Source organism: Ylistrum balloti, unplaced genomic scaffold (genome assembly GCF_031769215.1).
Source record: "Ylistrum balloti isolate Yb309-2 unplaced genomic scaffold, AGI_CSIRO_Ybal_v1 Utg369980, whole genome shotgun sequence".
NCBI lineage: Eukaryota > Metazoa > Mollusca > Bivalvia > Pectinida > Pectinidae > Ylistrum > Ylistrum balloti.
In genome coordinates this window covers 182,578-195,093 of record NW_026782068.1, presented here as the reverse complement: position 1 = coordinate 195,093, position 12,516 = coordinate 182,578, and the positions used below count along the sequence as shown (strand labels likewise).

At 35.2% G+C, this 12,516-nt stretch overlaps 1 protein-coding gene across 1 annotated transcript in view; it reads right to left on the bottom strand.

Annotated features, from left to right (window-relative positions):
• The window catches only part of LOC132547803 (fibrocystin-L-like), a 111,832-nt gene that overhangs the window by 3,672 nt on the left and 95,644 nt on the right, over nt 1-12,516 (bottom strand). The window contains exons 59-66 of the mRNA XM_060211606.1: nt 12,117-12,472; nt 10,460-10,631; nt 8,396-8,631; nt 6,741-7,007; nt 5,463-6,082; nt 4,167-4,391; nt 2,760-3,140; nt 952-1,330 (exon numbers count right to left, since the gene is read on the bottom strand). Coding sequence (XP_060067589.1) covers nt 952-1,330; nt 2,760-3,140; nt 4,167-4,391; nt 5,463-6,082; nt 6,741-7,007; nt 8,396-8,631; nt 10,460-10,631; nt 12,117-12,472 — 2,636 coding nt within the window. The remainder of the gene's footprint in view (nt 1-951; nt 1,331-2,759; nt 3,141-4,166; nt 4,392-5,462; nt 6,083-6,740; nt 7,008-8,395; nt 8,632-10,459; nt 10,632-12,116; nt 12,473-12,516) is intronic.

The window sequence follows — 12,516 nt, the reverse complement described above, 5'->3', positions numbered from 1 at the left end:
CAAAAAGGGTCAAGGTGATTTAGGGAGACATCAGCCAAATAGCATGCTTCTGCACCTTTTGATTAGGCAGAAGAAATCGTTTTAAGGATTTAACAAATTTGCAACCTGTGACCTTAAATAGGTGTCAAGGTAATTTTTTTTGCAAACTTTGTCTGGCTTTGTCCTAGGATCCTTTCACCAAACTACCATGCTTCTGCAAATTTTGGTTAGTCAGAAGATGTTGTTTTAAGGTTTTAACAAATTTGGTCCCTGTAACCTTGAATAAGGGTCAAGGTCATTTATTTTCTCAAACATTGTCAGGCTTCAACATAATTGCCATACTTCTGTATCTTTTGGTTAATGATAACCAGAAGAATTTATTTCAATATTGTGACAAATTTTAACCTTGTGGGTTTCAATTGGAAGTCAAGGTCATTTCTTTTTGCAAACCTTGTCAGGTGAAATCATAGGAGCATACCAGCCAAATACCATGCTTCTACACTTTTGGTTAGTCAGAAGAAGTCTTTCATAGGTTTTAATATATTTGACCACTGTGACCATGAAAATGGGTCAAGGTCATTTCTTCATAATTTTTTTAAGGCTTCATTCCTGCAATGCACCAGTGAAATATAATAACATCTGGTCTGCTGCTTATTGCAGAGAAGTTGTTTGAATTGATAAGTTGATGCGAGACGGACCATGACGGAGGCAGGAACTGCATAAGCTCACTTAGACTTCAGGCCAGATAAGCTAATAATGTTCCCTGTATAACAAGGGCTCAATATAAAACTCCTTGTAAGACTAAAATAAAACGCTGCCTGAAAAACAATGATGCAATCCCTTAACATCCTTATTATCATTCAACATCATAAATTTCTGAAATAAAATGAATCTGATTTCACAGAGGACATGACCAAGGGAGGTAATCATTTCTTTAAAGTTTAAACATATTTCCACTAAAACTGATTTTACCTTGAGAAGCTGTACAGTTACTGAGACTTATTTCTGAATTCATTGCCATCATGTTGTTACATGTAGCCTTCGCGAAGGCTGTTGTCCCGTAGACACTGTAGTCCAGGTTATATCTGACTGACATTTCACTGTTCCGTGTCACATTTGATTTCATAGCTAACCAGTCCACTGCTTCTTCTTGTTCTAGAGTAAAGTTGTAATCAGCAGGAATTGAGACGACTTCAATGGCAAATAGGAAAATTCCAGCAGTATCAAGTACCAAATCATTAAAAACTGCTAAGCCGGTGATGAGGTCAAAGGTCACATTTTCTGTTCCGGTGAGTGATCCTGTGTATTCATAACTTTGGGTGATTTTAACCTTGGCAGTCCATGTGTGACCCTTGCAATGCAGATATCAAATATTTATAGATATTTATCAAATATATACTTTAGTACATTTTTCAGTGAAAATTCAGTTACGAGACCATGATGAGTGCAGTAAAAACAAATCATTATAAATAGTTAAAAGTTTATCAGCATAAAATTTCACCAAAAATCAAGAGGCCTACAGACCTTAATGGTCATCTGACTGTAAAGACCTATATATGAAAGAAACCTAAAATAAACTGCTCAACTATTCTGCAGCTTACAAAGAAGGCATTGTTGGTTCATAAAAACATTTTCTGTAAACTTGAAATCATATTCTTAATACAAGCTATTATAAAAATGACATTACTCTGAACCTATTGCCTGTTGAAATAGAAATTTTAAGATCTCAGCTCACTTAGCTCAAAAGATAGATATAGGTCAAGGTCATTTACTTGAACACATCAGTAGCCCTTCATTCCCATGTTACAGAGCCAATATTAGCACCCTGTGCCTTTTGACTGTTGAGAAAAAGTCATTTAAAGATTTCAACACATTTAACCCCTGTGACCTAGAAATTGGGTCAGGGTCTTTCATTTCAACAAACTTGGTAGCCCTCCATCCCCGCATGCTACAGGCCACATATCAGCACTATTGGCCTTTTTGTTATTGCGAAGAAGTCATTTGGAATGGAGAGTTTATGCATGGCGGATGGTGGATGGTAGATGGCGTGCAGATCACCACCAAAGATAGATTACTATAGGTCATCCTGACCCTTTGGGTCAGATGATGCAATAAATGGATACATTCCTTCCAGTTCCATTTTATAAATCAAAACATTTTATCAATTCAAAATGTGTTTCATTATTATTAAATTCTATTTCATAAATAAAAACTTATAAAGTAATAATGAAAAAAATTATATTTAAAATCAGTCCATTTCCATTCAATTACTTCAAAGTAAACAGTTCTATCCAGTCCAACTCATTATCATAAATACATATCATTGGGGGATTCATTTCATAGATGTGGCTTGAGCCCCATTTTTTCATGTTTCTAGAAAATTAATCAATCGAGAAGCATAATCAAACTGCGAAGTTCAATAATTATCAATAAATATCAGACGATTTCTATTATAAACAGGACCCAAATATTTCGAAAACTTTTCCTTTCTCGAAAGAAATTTGTTCATTTATGTTTTACATCCTATCATCAGCCAGGGTCATTTAAGAATGTGGCAGGTTTGGTTGGTGAGGGAAAGCTGGAGATCCCAGAGAAAAGCCACCGACTGTGGGCAGTACCTGACAACATCCCCATGTGGACCTTGAACCTTCGACACAGAGGTGGAGAGCTAGTGATTGAGAAGGTCAGACACCTTAACCACTCGGCCATCGCAATGTATTCATTTCCATACATATTACAATTGTACATATTTTAACCTTTGCAAGTATACAGATACAAACCTTCCACCCGACATCTGTAATGACAGCATCTGTTACACTGTCTTTGAGATGAACTGTGAGATTGAAAGCCTCATCAGTGTATTTAGGACTGGACACCGACGCTACAGCAGCTGTAATATTACGACTTAGGATCGTCAAGTTAGCCGAGGTGAGTGAGAAGTTAGTTCCTGTAGGTGATGTGATCTCAAAATTGATCATGTATGCTGTTCCTGTACAGGTTATTAACAAGTCTGTAAAATTGGCCCAGCCGTCTACAAAAGTAACAGTGGTAGTGCCTGCTAGTGTTGGAGTACAGCCACTTGAGTTACCCGCCCCTGTCTTCAAGGAGGCAGTCACTTCCCATGGTATTGCAGATATTCCTAGAATTGACGCATGATCTCCCTTGAAAAATAAAAAAAATAAAATTTTCATGGTAACTTATACTGTCGAAAGGATTCTTCATGAACACAATTTTCATAAATATATCGCATATTCTTACATTAGCTTCTAATCTTAAGAGATTTATGTAAGGAAAGTAATAATTATACATTTTGCTGAACCTCCTGTGAAGTAGATATAATTTTATTTAAGGTTTTTTACACTGAATGCATTGGACTAAGATATAGCTGGACTTATTGCAGACTTTGTATGGTGTTATAACAGGAAGTAACATGGATATTTTAAATACTGATATCTCTTTGTACTTATTTGCTATAATATGACATATCTCTATTTCTATTGCTCTATGCTTTGGTGAAGTTTACCCCCAATACCCTTAAGATCCGGTTTTCTTAACTGGCCCCTTGAATCGCTAAAGAATCATGTCTTGACAGCTCTCAAATCCCTTAAGATTCAGTTTTTTAATTGGCCCTTCAAATTTCTGAAGAGTCATGTCTTTACAGCTCTCAACATCCTTTTTCTTAGTTAGTCCTCTCAAATCACTAAAGAGGTTTTTTGGGCCTCAGAGGTCACACTTGCCAAAGGTCGCCTTGTTTTTCATTAGTTAAACAATACCTTTTTGCTTCCTTGTAACAGCCAGGGTCATGAACTGGTGTGTGATTAGTTAAACCAAAAGCAAGGGTCTTCCTTGTAACAGCAGCAAGGGTCATTTGGAGACTGGTGTGTGTGGGAGACACCAAAAGCAAGGGTCATACGGGGACTGGAGTGTGGGCATGACACCAATAGCAAGGGTAATTTGAGGGCTGGTGTGAAGGGGAGAAACTAATAGCAAGGGTCAAATGAAGACTAGTGTGTGGGTGTGACACCAACAGCGAGGGTAATGTGAGGGCTGGTGTCACAGGGAAATGCCAACAGCCAGGGTCATAAGAAGGCTTGTGTGAGACACCAACAGTCAGCCATGGTCATTTATGGACTTGTTTGGGGAAGACACTAACATATATACCAGTATACAAGACAATTAACACTTACATTGGCGTCAACAAAATGGAGAACTGGCTGCTGTTGGAAAGGATTGCCTTCTGTATCCTCAATTATGGTAGTATCAAACTGCAGACTGTCCAGCACATTTAAGACTGTTGTGACATTACCGGAGTCCACAATGGTCTGCCATGTTGGGTCAGTTGTGGATGGTAACACTTCCTCAACCCGCAGAGAATTCACTGTTACGTTCAGAATGTCACTTATTTGTCCTAACTGAAATGAAATGGGGATTTAAAAACGGAAAAAAACTCCCATCATGATTCATAATCCAAACTCAAATGCAATAAAATTAGAGCAAAACATGAGCAAAAAGAAATATTTAGACTCCTAAAAAGAACCAGAATAAGACCAGGTGTTCTGGAAGAGTAAGTGTTTTTCATTAATTATATCTGCTAAGTAAACCTTGGTCAATCCATGTAACATCACATTCTCCAATGAGAACACGGTAAACCACAACAGAATAGGTATATTAACAAGCATCAAACACATCTAACTCATTTTCATTATGTCCAATATAGGGTAATTTTATATCTCTGGCTATTCAATATTAGGTAAACATGAAAATGACTTCAAATGGAAATTGTAGCATGACAGGTATATACGACTGTACATAATATCTACATATCTGGGACTATTATTAAAACCTTTAAAAAAATGAACAAATATTGACAGACAAGAATAACAGAAACCTTAACACAGTAAGAAAATACCAACATGGCAACATAATCACAATTCAATCTCAAATTTCATAAAACTAGGACAAAATATGGACAAAAGAAAGATTTAAATGTCGACTCCAGAAAACATACAAAGAGTATAAGACCAGGTGTTCCAGATAATGAAGCATCTTCTGCTTCTTCGACGACACTCGCCATGTAAATCTTGGTCAATCCAAGTAAGTAATGACACATTCTCAAATGAGAAAAATGTATAAAACAACAGAACAAACCACTATTCTATCATTAAGTAGTAGATTGGGGTGTTGATGTTGCTGTCTATGAGTTAGAATCAATCACCCAGCAGAACTGTAATCCAGCGGATAACTAATGTAACCATGGTAACCAAATAACATCAGATGAAATATTATAACCATTATAATTACCATTTATCAAAAACTTATCAATTTTCAGCAAAATCATACACCAGTCATAGTATTTGGGCCATCATCATACATTTTTCAAGAAGTAAAAATTTGTCTGAGATTCTTTAATATCAGAACATAAAGTTGATCACTTGTTTATTAGATTGCTTCAAATATTACAATCTGAAAAAAACCCAACTTACCAGGAATGCATTTACAAGTTTGCTGGCTAAACTGACAAGGTCAGCTGCTTCTAGTGTCAGAGTTTCAGAAACACATGATGTTGTATTACAAGGTTGATCTGCAATTTGTACAACATACGTGGTCGTTCCAGACGATCTCTTATGACGGGACGCTGACTCTGTGATGGCTTCTCTCACCTTAACATGTTCACTTTCCACACCTATGAACTGTGCCAACTCGTTCACCAGATTTTTTAAGGACAAGTCTTCCAAAGATATTGTTGGTAATGAGATGTGTACAAATACGGCCTGCGACACCTTGATGTCAGTGTTACCATTCCCACATACGATCAAATGAAGAAGTTTCGTACTTGATTCGTAGAAGTTCGAACCGCAGTCATCACTAATCGTGGGAATATATTTGTCCCTATTGGAGCATGTATCCAGGTAAAACATTAGTTCCTCACCCTCATAGTAACTGTTCTTTGGTGGTATATATTCACCGAAGGCAAACACATCAATTCTGTTAGCTTTGAAGTAATAAATTGCAATTTTGAACTTGTGAGAGTTTTCTGAATGAAGCATGGTAAGACGTAACCACTGTGGAGGAATGCTAGAGAAGAACAACCTGTAGGATAGATCTGAAAATAAAGGAATAATGACTATCATACTCTATATACAGTATTGGTGCACTGTCCATTTATTATCCAATACTGATTAACTTTGGAGAAAAACATGGAGAACTCTAGCAACTTTCCATTCCATATACGAGATTTTTTTTCATTGTAACTAAACTGAAAAATTCATGGACTCATTTCATTAATCTTGATATGAAATGTGAACCTATGATCATTAATTAACTTGGTTCATTAGCAAATGTGAAAAAAATATTTGTAATAAATACTGTATTGTCTTATAGAATTTAAAAAAAAATAGGAAAATTCGCCTATGGCGACCTTTCTGCATGTCGACTTAAGTCGCCTATGTCGCCGAAAGGGTTAATCTCCAAAGATTGGATTTAAAGGATTTAATCAATATTGGGAAAAAAAGCGAAAACTTTGTCACGAAAAAGTCACAAATTTTTGTTGTAGGTTATTTATTTAAAAGAAATCAGGAATCACTGTTGGAGCAAATATGTCTACAGTGTCATTACACCTCTGATGGATATCTATAGAGATACAAGTGGTCACTTTATCTAAGACATAACATAACCTACACAAATATACATACGTCAATAAAATTCAATATTCAGATAAGATTTCCTGGAACAGACCTAATGGCTATGAAAACAGAACTTACTGGTTGCCACAACAACAGCGAATGTGGAGATGCTTTTTTGACAAGTGCTGTCGAAGCACTGTCCATGATCCTTGGGGCCGTTAATTAGGTCAAGGTAGCCAACCTGCGGAGAAGTGTCAGTCTCGCCTAAGAGGGCGATCGGTGACAGACGACGAGTTTCTGTATCAGAGTCCATACTCTCAAGAATCACCATCTTGTAGTCATAATGTGTGCACATATGGGCCTGCCATGCATACTGCTTCACACAGGTCGGGTCTCGAATTATTCCTGTCGAAACAAAAAACCGAACCAGATTATCAAATGCATAATGAGGTAAGCAAGGGCCACATTGTGGAGCTGTAGATATTATCCAATAATCACCAAGGACCATCTGTCTATATTCCTGAGGCTGGCCTTATACAATCACAGGGAAGAAAAATATTCATGACAAAGTGTACTAAAATGAGAGTCATGTTGCCTTCCTCCACCTCCTCATATTTGCTGGTCCAACAGAAATGTAAATACTCATATAACATTAATTAGTAAGTTTTCATTTGCTTCACTTTAAATACCCCCTCTCCGATGAACAGCATGGTTCATTGTCTGAGATCATGCCAAAGATCTGTTTTGAGATAATGGAGTGATGTGTTTGGCCTAGAAAATTCTTCATGAAAACTGATGCTGAAAATGATACATTAAAACAGGTCGTTTTCTAGAACTATGTTATCATACAACAAACAAAGCTTAAATAATAACAAAGTCAAAACAAATTGTGGAAAAAAAGACACACATCTCATTTTCACCTATGACCTAACAACTTTAACCTTTGGTCTTTTGACCCTTGCTCTGTTGACTTCTTGTATAATTATGATCCACCTTTTTCTTGACATTTAGACTCAAAGGAGAAACTGTGTGACCTTGATATTTGGTCAGGTTATTCTCCTGTTTAATCCTGTCCAACTTTTCCTTCATTATGTCACAACAATATGTTCATCAGTGAAAAACTCTTACCTTGACCTTAGGACCTACTGAATGACCTTGTTGACTTGTTAAATTGTTTATAAGTGATAAACTACAAGATTTGACCTTGACCTCTTCCATCTTGACCTTTAATAAGCTGATTTCTTGTTTAATTCTAACCAACTAATGAGTTTTGAGTGTGTTGGTTACCATGGATACAAATGTAATTGTGTCTGATATCACTTGTAAGGAAAATGTCAATCTACTATTTCCTCCACATGGATAAGTTAATGCCAGAGGATAAAAGATTTATACATCCTGTATTTACATATAGAATTATAATAACCAAGTATGTATCAAGTCTTCTCGTTCTTGATGAGAAGTTTGATTCTTCTGCTTTAACATGAAGGTCAAGGTTACAGTGACCTATAATTTAAAAAACAAGACATAATATAACAAAATGTTCTGATACTTAAAAATCATTTATTTTTGTAGGTTTTTATTTATTGGTAGGTATGTTGATAATAATTGGGTGTCATTAGTCCATGGGTCAAAAAAACATCTTGATATACCGGTAGGACAAAGAGTTTTTATCAAATTTGACTTCAGGAGTAAACTACATGTAGTACTATACATCCTGAAAATCAAGTGCCCAGGAAACAATACAAAAACTTAATGCCCTGCTTAAATGTGTGATTTAACACAGTGTTTCTAACCTCTTTCTGAAGCCAGCTCCCAGGGATCTACAACAATGCCATTAGACTGGTCTATAAGCATGGATTTAGGTATTTTATGGTCACCCGAGCTTCGTTTTAAATCTTTTCCATACATTGACTCCGACATGGATAAGACGGTTCCTTTCCGACCCAGCAGACTTCCATCTTTGTCATGGATCATCACCTTCTTGTGTCCGTCACATTCCATATCAATGCAGCTGGAAGGGTTCATTTGTCTGTAATACACAATCAGGAGATTTTCTATGTCTGGTTGGTACCTCAAAGAACAACATGCGGGAGGCCTACCATATACCTATCAAGAGCAGTTAGGTGTAGTGTCTTGCTGAAGGACTCAATAAAGATAGTAAGAATGATCTGTGATCTCAATTTTCTTAGAAATACAAACCACTCAGTATGGTTTATTGAACTTAAAGCCACAGATTTTCATCAGATATTTAGCTTTGTTCTCAAATCATTCTACAGTTATCTACTAATTAACATTGACCTGAATGTATGAACAACTTGTCATTCCTGTAAATCACTTATATCTACCGTAGGATGCATCTGTGTGACAATACCTGAGGATAGTCAATCGTATTAAAATCCCTCGCGATTATTTGTACAGAAATAATTCTGGATGACATCCATATTGAATCGGTTAAAAATATCCGTCCATATAGCTAATACCCCATCATTTGCAAATTTGATGTCATTTCAAAATCACTGTTCACGAAATCATGTATTTGCAAATATGTCTGTAGAGGTAAGTTTGTGAAATTAAATATATGCAAAATCTAAGTGATTTTGCAATATCATGTATTTGCAAATATGTCTGAAGAGTTAAGTTTGTGAAATTAAATACATGTAAAATCTGAGTGATTTTGCGAAATCATGTATTTGCAAGTAAGTCTGAAGAGGTAAGTTTGTGATATTAAATATATGCAAAATCTAAGTGATTTTGCGAAATCATGTATTTGCAAATATGTCTGTAGAGGTAAGTTTGTGAAATTAAATACATGTAAAATCTAAGTGATTTTGCGAAATCATGTATTTGCAAATATGTCTGTAGAGGTAAGTTTGTGAAATTAAATACATGCAAAATCTAAGTGATTTTGCGAAATCATGTATTTGCAAATATGTCTGAAGAGTTAAGTTTGTGAAATTAAATACATGTAAAATCTAAGTGATTTTGCGAAATCATGTATTTGCAAATATGTCTGAAGAGTTAAGTTTGTGATATTAAATACATGTAAAATCTGAGTGATTTTGCAATATCATGTATTTGCAAATATGTCTGAAGAGTTAAGTTTGTGATATTAAATACATGTAAAATCTGAGTGATTTTGCAATATCATGTATTTGCAAATATGTCTGAAGAGTTAAGTTTGTGAAATTAAATACATGTAAAATCTGAGTGATTTTGCAATATCATGTATTTGCAAATATGTCTTAAGAGTTAAGTTTGTGATATTAAATACATGCAAAATCTGAGTGATTTTGCAAAATCATGTATTGCAAATATGTCTGTAGAGGTAAGTTTGTGAAATTAAATATATGCAAAATCTAAGTGATTTTGCGAAATCATGTATTTGCAAATATGTCTGAAGAGTTAAGTTTGTGAAATTAAATACATGTAAAATCTGAGTGATTTTGCGAAATCATGTATTTGCAAATATGTCTGAAGAGTTAAGTTTGTGATATTAAATACATGCAAAATCTGAGTGATTTTGCAATATCATGTATTTGCAAATATGTCTGAAGAGTTAAGTTTGTGAAATTAAATAAATACATGCAAAATCTAAGTGATTTTGCGAAATCATATATTTGCAAGTAAGTCTGAAGAGTTAAGTTTGTGAAATTTAATACATGAGAAATCTTAGTGATTTTTCGAAATCATGTATTTGCAAATATCTCTGAAGAGGCAAGTTTGTGAAATTAAATACATGCAAAATCTGAGTGATTTTTCAAAATCATGTATTGCAAATATGTCTGTAGAGGTAAGTTTGTAAAATTAAATACTCGTGAAATCTCAGTGATTTACTTGTCCTTATCTCAGGTACATACTCTGTTCTTGGTTTGTGGATGTACAACAGGCGGTCGTTATTCCTGTTATCTCTAGGAACCACTCTGACGTTTTGTACTAATGTTGGGTGAATCAAATCGTCAGTGTTAGGGCTGGTGGATATGGCACGATCTTCAGAATTTGGACATTTGTTGAGATTGGCAAAAGTAGTACCTGCAATAAAACAATAAAACTTGTATCACATTTTCTTATCAAAGATTGTGAAAAAAAATGCTGATTTTTCAAATCATAATTTCTTAAAAATCAGACATTCTCTAATATATCAAGTAGGACAATAAAACCCTCCTTTAATATATAGAGAGCTAAACTATTATTAAATGAATTCTTTCATTCCTCGATTTTAATGTCCAAATTGTATGATTCATGTTTTAGTTCAAGCTTTCTTCAGTTTGAATTTTTTTTAGATGAATTTCCTTTAACTTTAAAATTTGTTTAAGTTAGAGAGACACAGTGGTTTACTAGTAGGATGTAAAATTTGTTTGAATCTTGACACAGATTCCATGATGTAACCTGGAACATGACTTTTTACTCTGCTGATAATCTGGTTGTTTTAGCTGTATATAAGTACTTTGTTAATCAATGCTGGACATGCTGTGTGGATTACATCTTTTTGACTCCCCAGGGAGATGAGTAAGATTATGACTAGTAACAATTCTGTCTTTTCATTATACAGAGTTATCTTCTCTTGTGAACAACTGTCCATTGTTATATCATTTGTTTGTGAGAGTAAACATCGTAAATTTGTGAGAAAACAATGTAACAAGCAATAACTGATAACAAGAGCAGATAACTCTCCACAACAAAAAGCAACAAGAGTGCAGTGGACACAATATATGCCACCACAAGATATAAAGATCAAGTTAAAATGGCATAAATCTTACAAAAATCAATGAACCGTAAAATCGCCCCTTCATGCACATCAAACCATGGTTTTAGTGACCTTGAGCAAGTTTTGTGAAAATCTGATCATTAGTTTAGGAGAAGTTGCATTCACAAAGCTCCACTAAGAGCAAGCTAGAGATACAAAGTTGAAAATGGCATATATCTTACAAAATTCAAGAAACCAGAATATCGGCCCTTCATGCACATCTACCCATTGTAGTAGTGACATTGAGCAAGTTTCATGAAAATCTGATGATTAGTTTAGGAGGAGTTGTGTTCACAAGAAATGGACGTACAGACGGACGTACGGACGGACGGCTCTACGGCAGCACAGACGGACGGACGAAGAAGATGATGCCTCCAGCGGCATATAAAATGACAGACTTACAATGTATAATAATTTGTGAACCACTTTGATACAGTTATGTAATGCTGTGATAAAGCAGTACATATATAAGACCTCTAAATTATTATTAACATATTTTGATCTCTCATTGTTGGGTTGTTGTGCCTTCTTGTACAGTGATGAATCCCATTCATGAATGCATGATGCTATTGGATGTTAAGAAATTATTTCAAATTTTTGTAATTTTCACAAAATCAGGACTCGATACCATAGGTACAGCTTCCCCCGTATGCTTGTATATACAGACAAACTGACAATTGATAAAGCAATAATGACAGTATGGATGAATAAATTGTCAAATTTTTGAGACAATCCGCCCCTTTATCACCATATCTATGATATATACTTACCTTTAATTACAGTACGCCCACCAATAGAGTTGTATGATGTACTATCTAGTAAAGGCAAGACTGGACCTTGATTGTGAGAACTGGTGAACGATCCGGTGGTTATACCAGTATACCCGATACTTTCTATACGGAAAGATCGACCAATGTTTCTACTCAACAGGTAACTTTTGTCTGTACCGTCAATCACATCATTTTTACAGTCAAAGTTTCTTGACCTCAACACCACCAAACTGTTGTTCACCATTAGGTATTTATCGATAATTTGATGTGACAAGGCACTCGGAGAATGAACCATTCCCCAGATTCCTACTCCGTTGTCAAGTAATGTCACACCATCAAACTCCACACTGGCAGCTCTGGATATCAACACATAAACCATATTTATCATATACCTACTCAA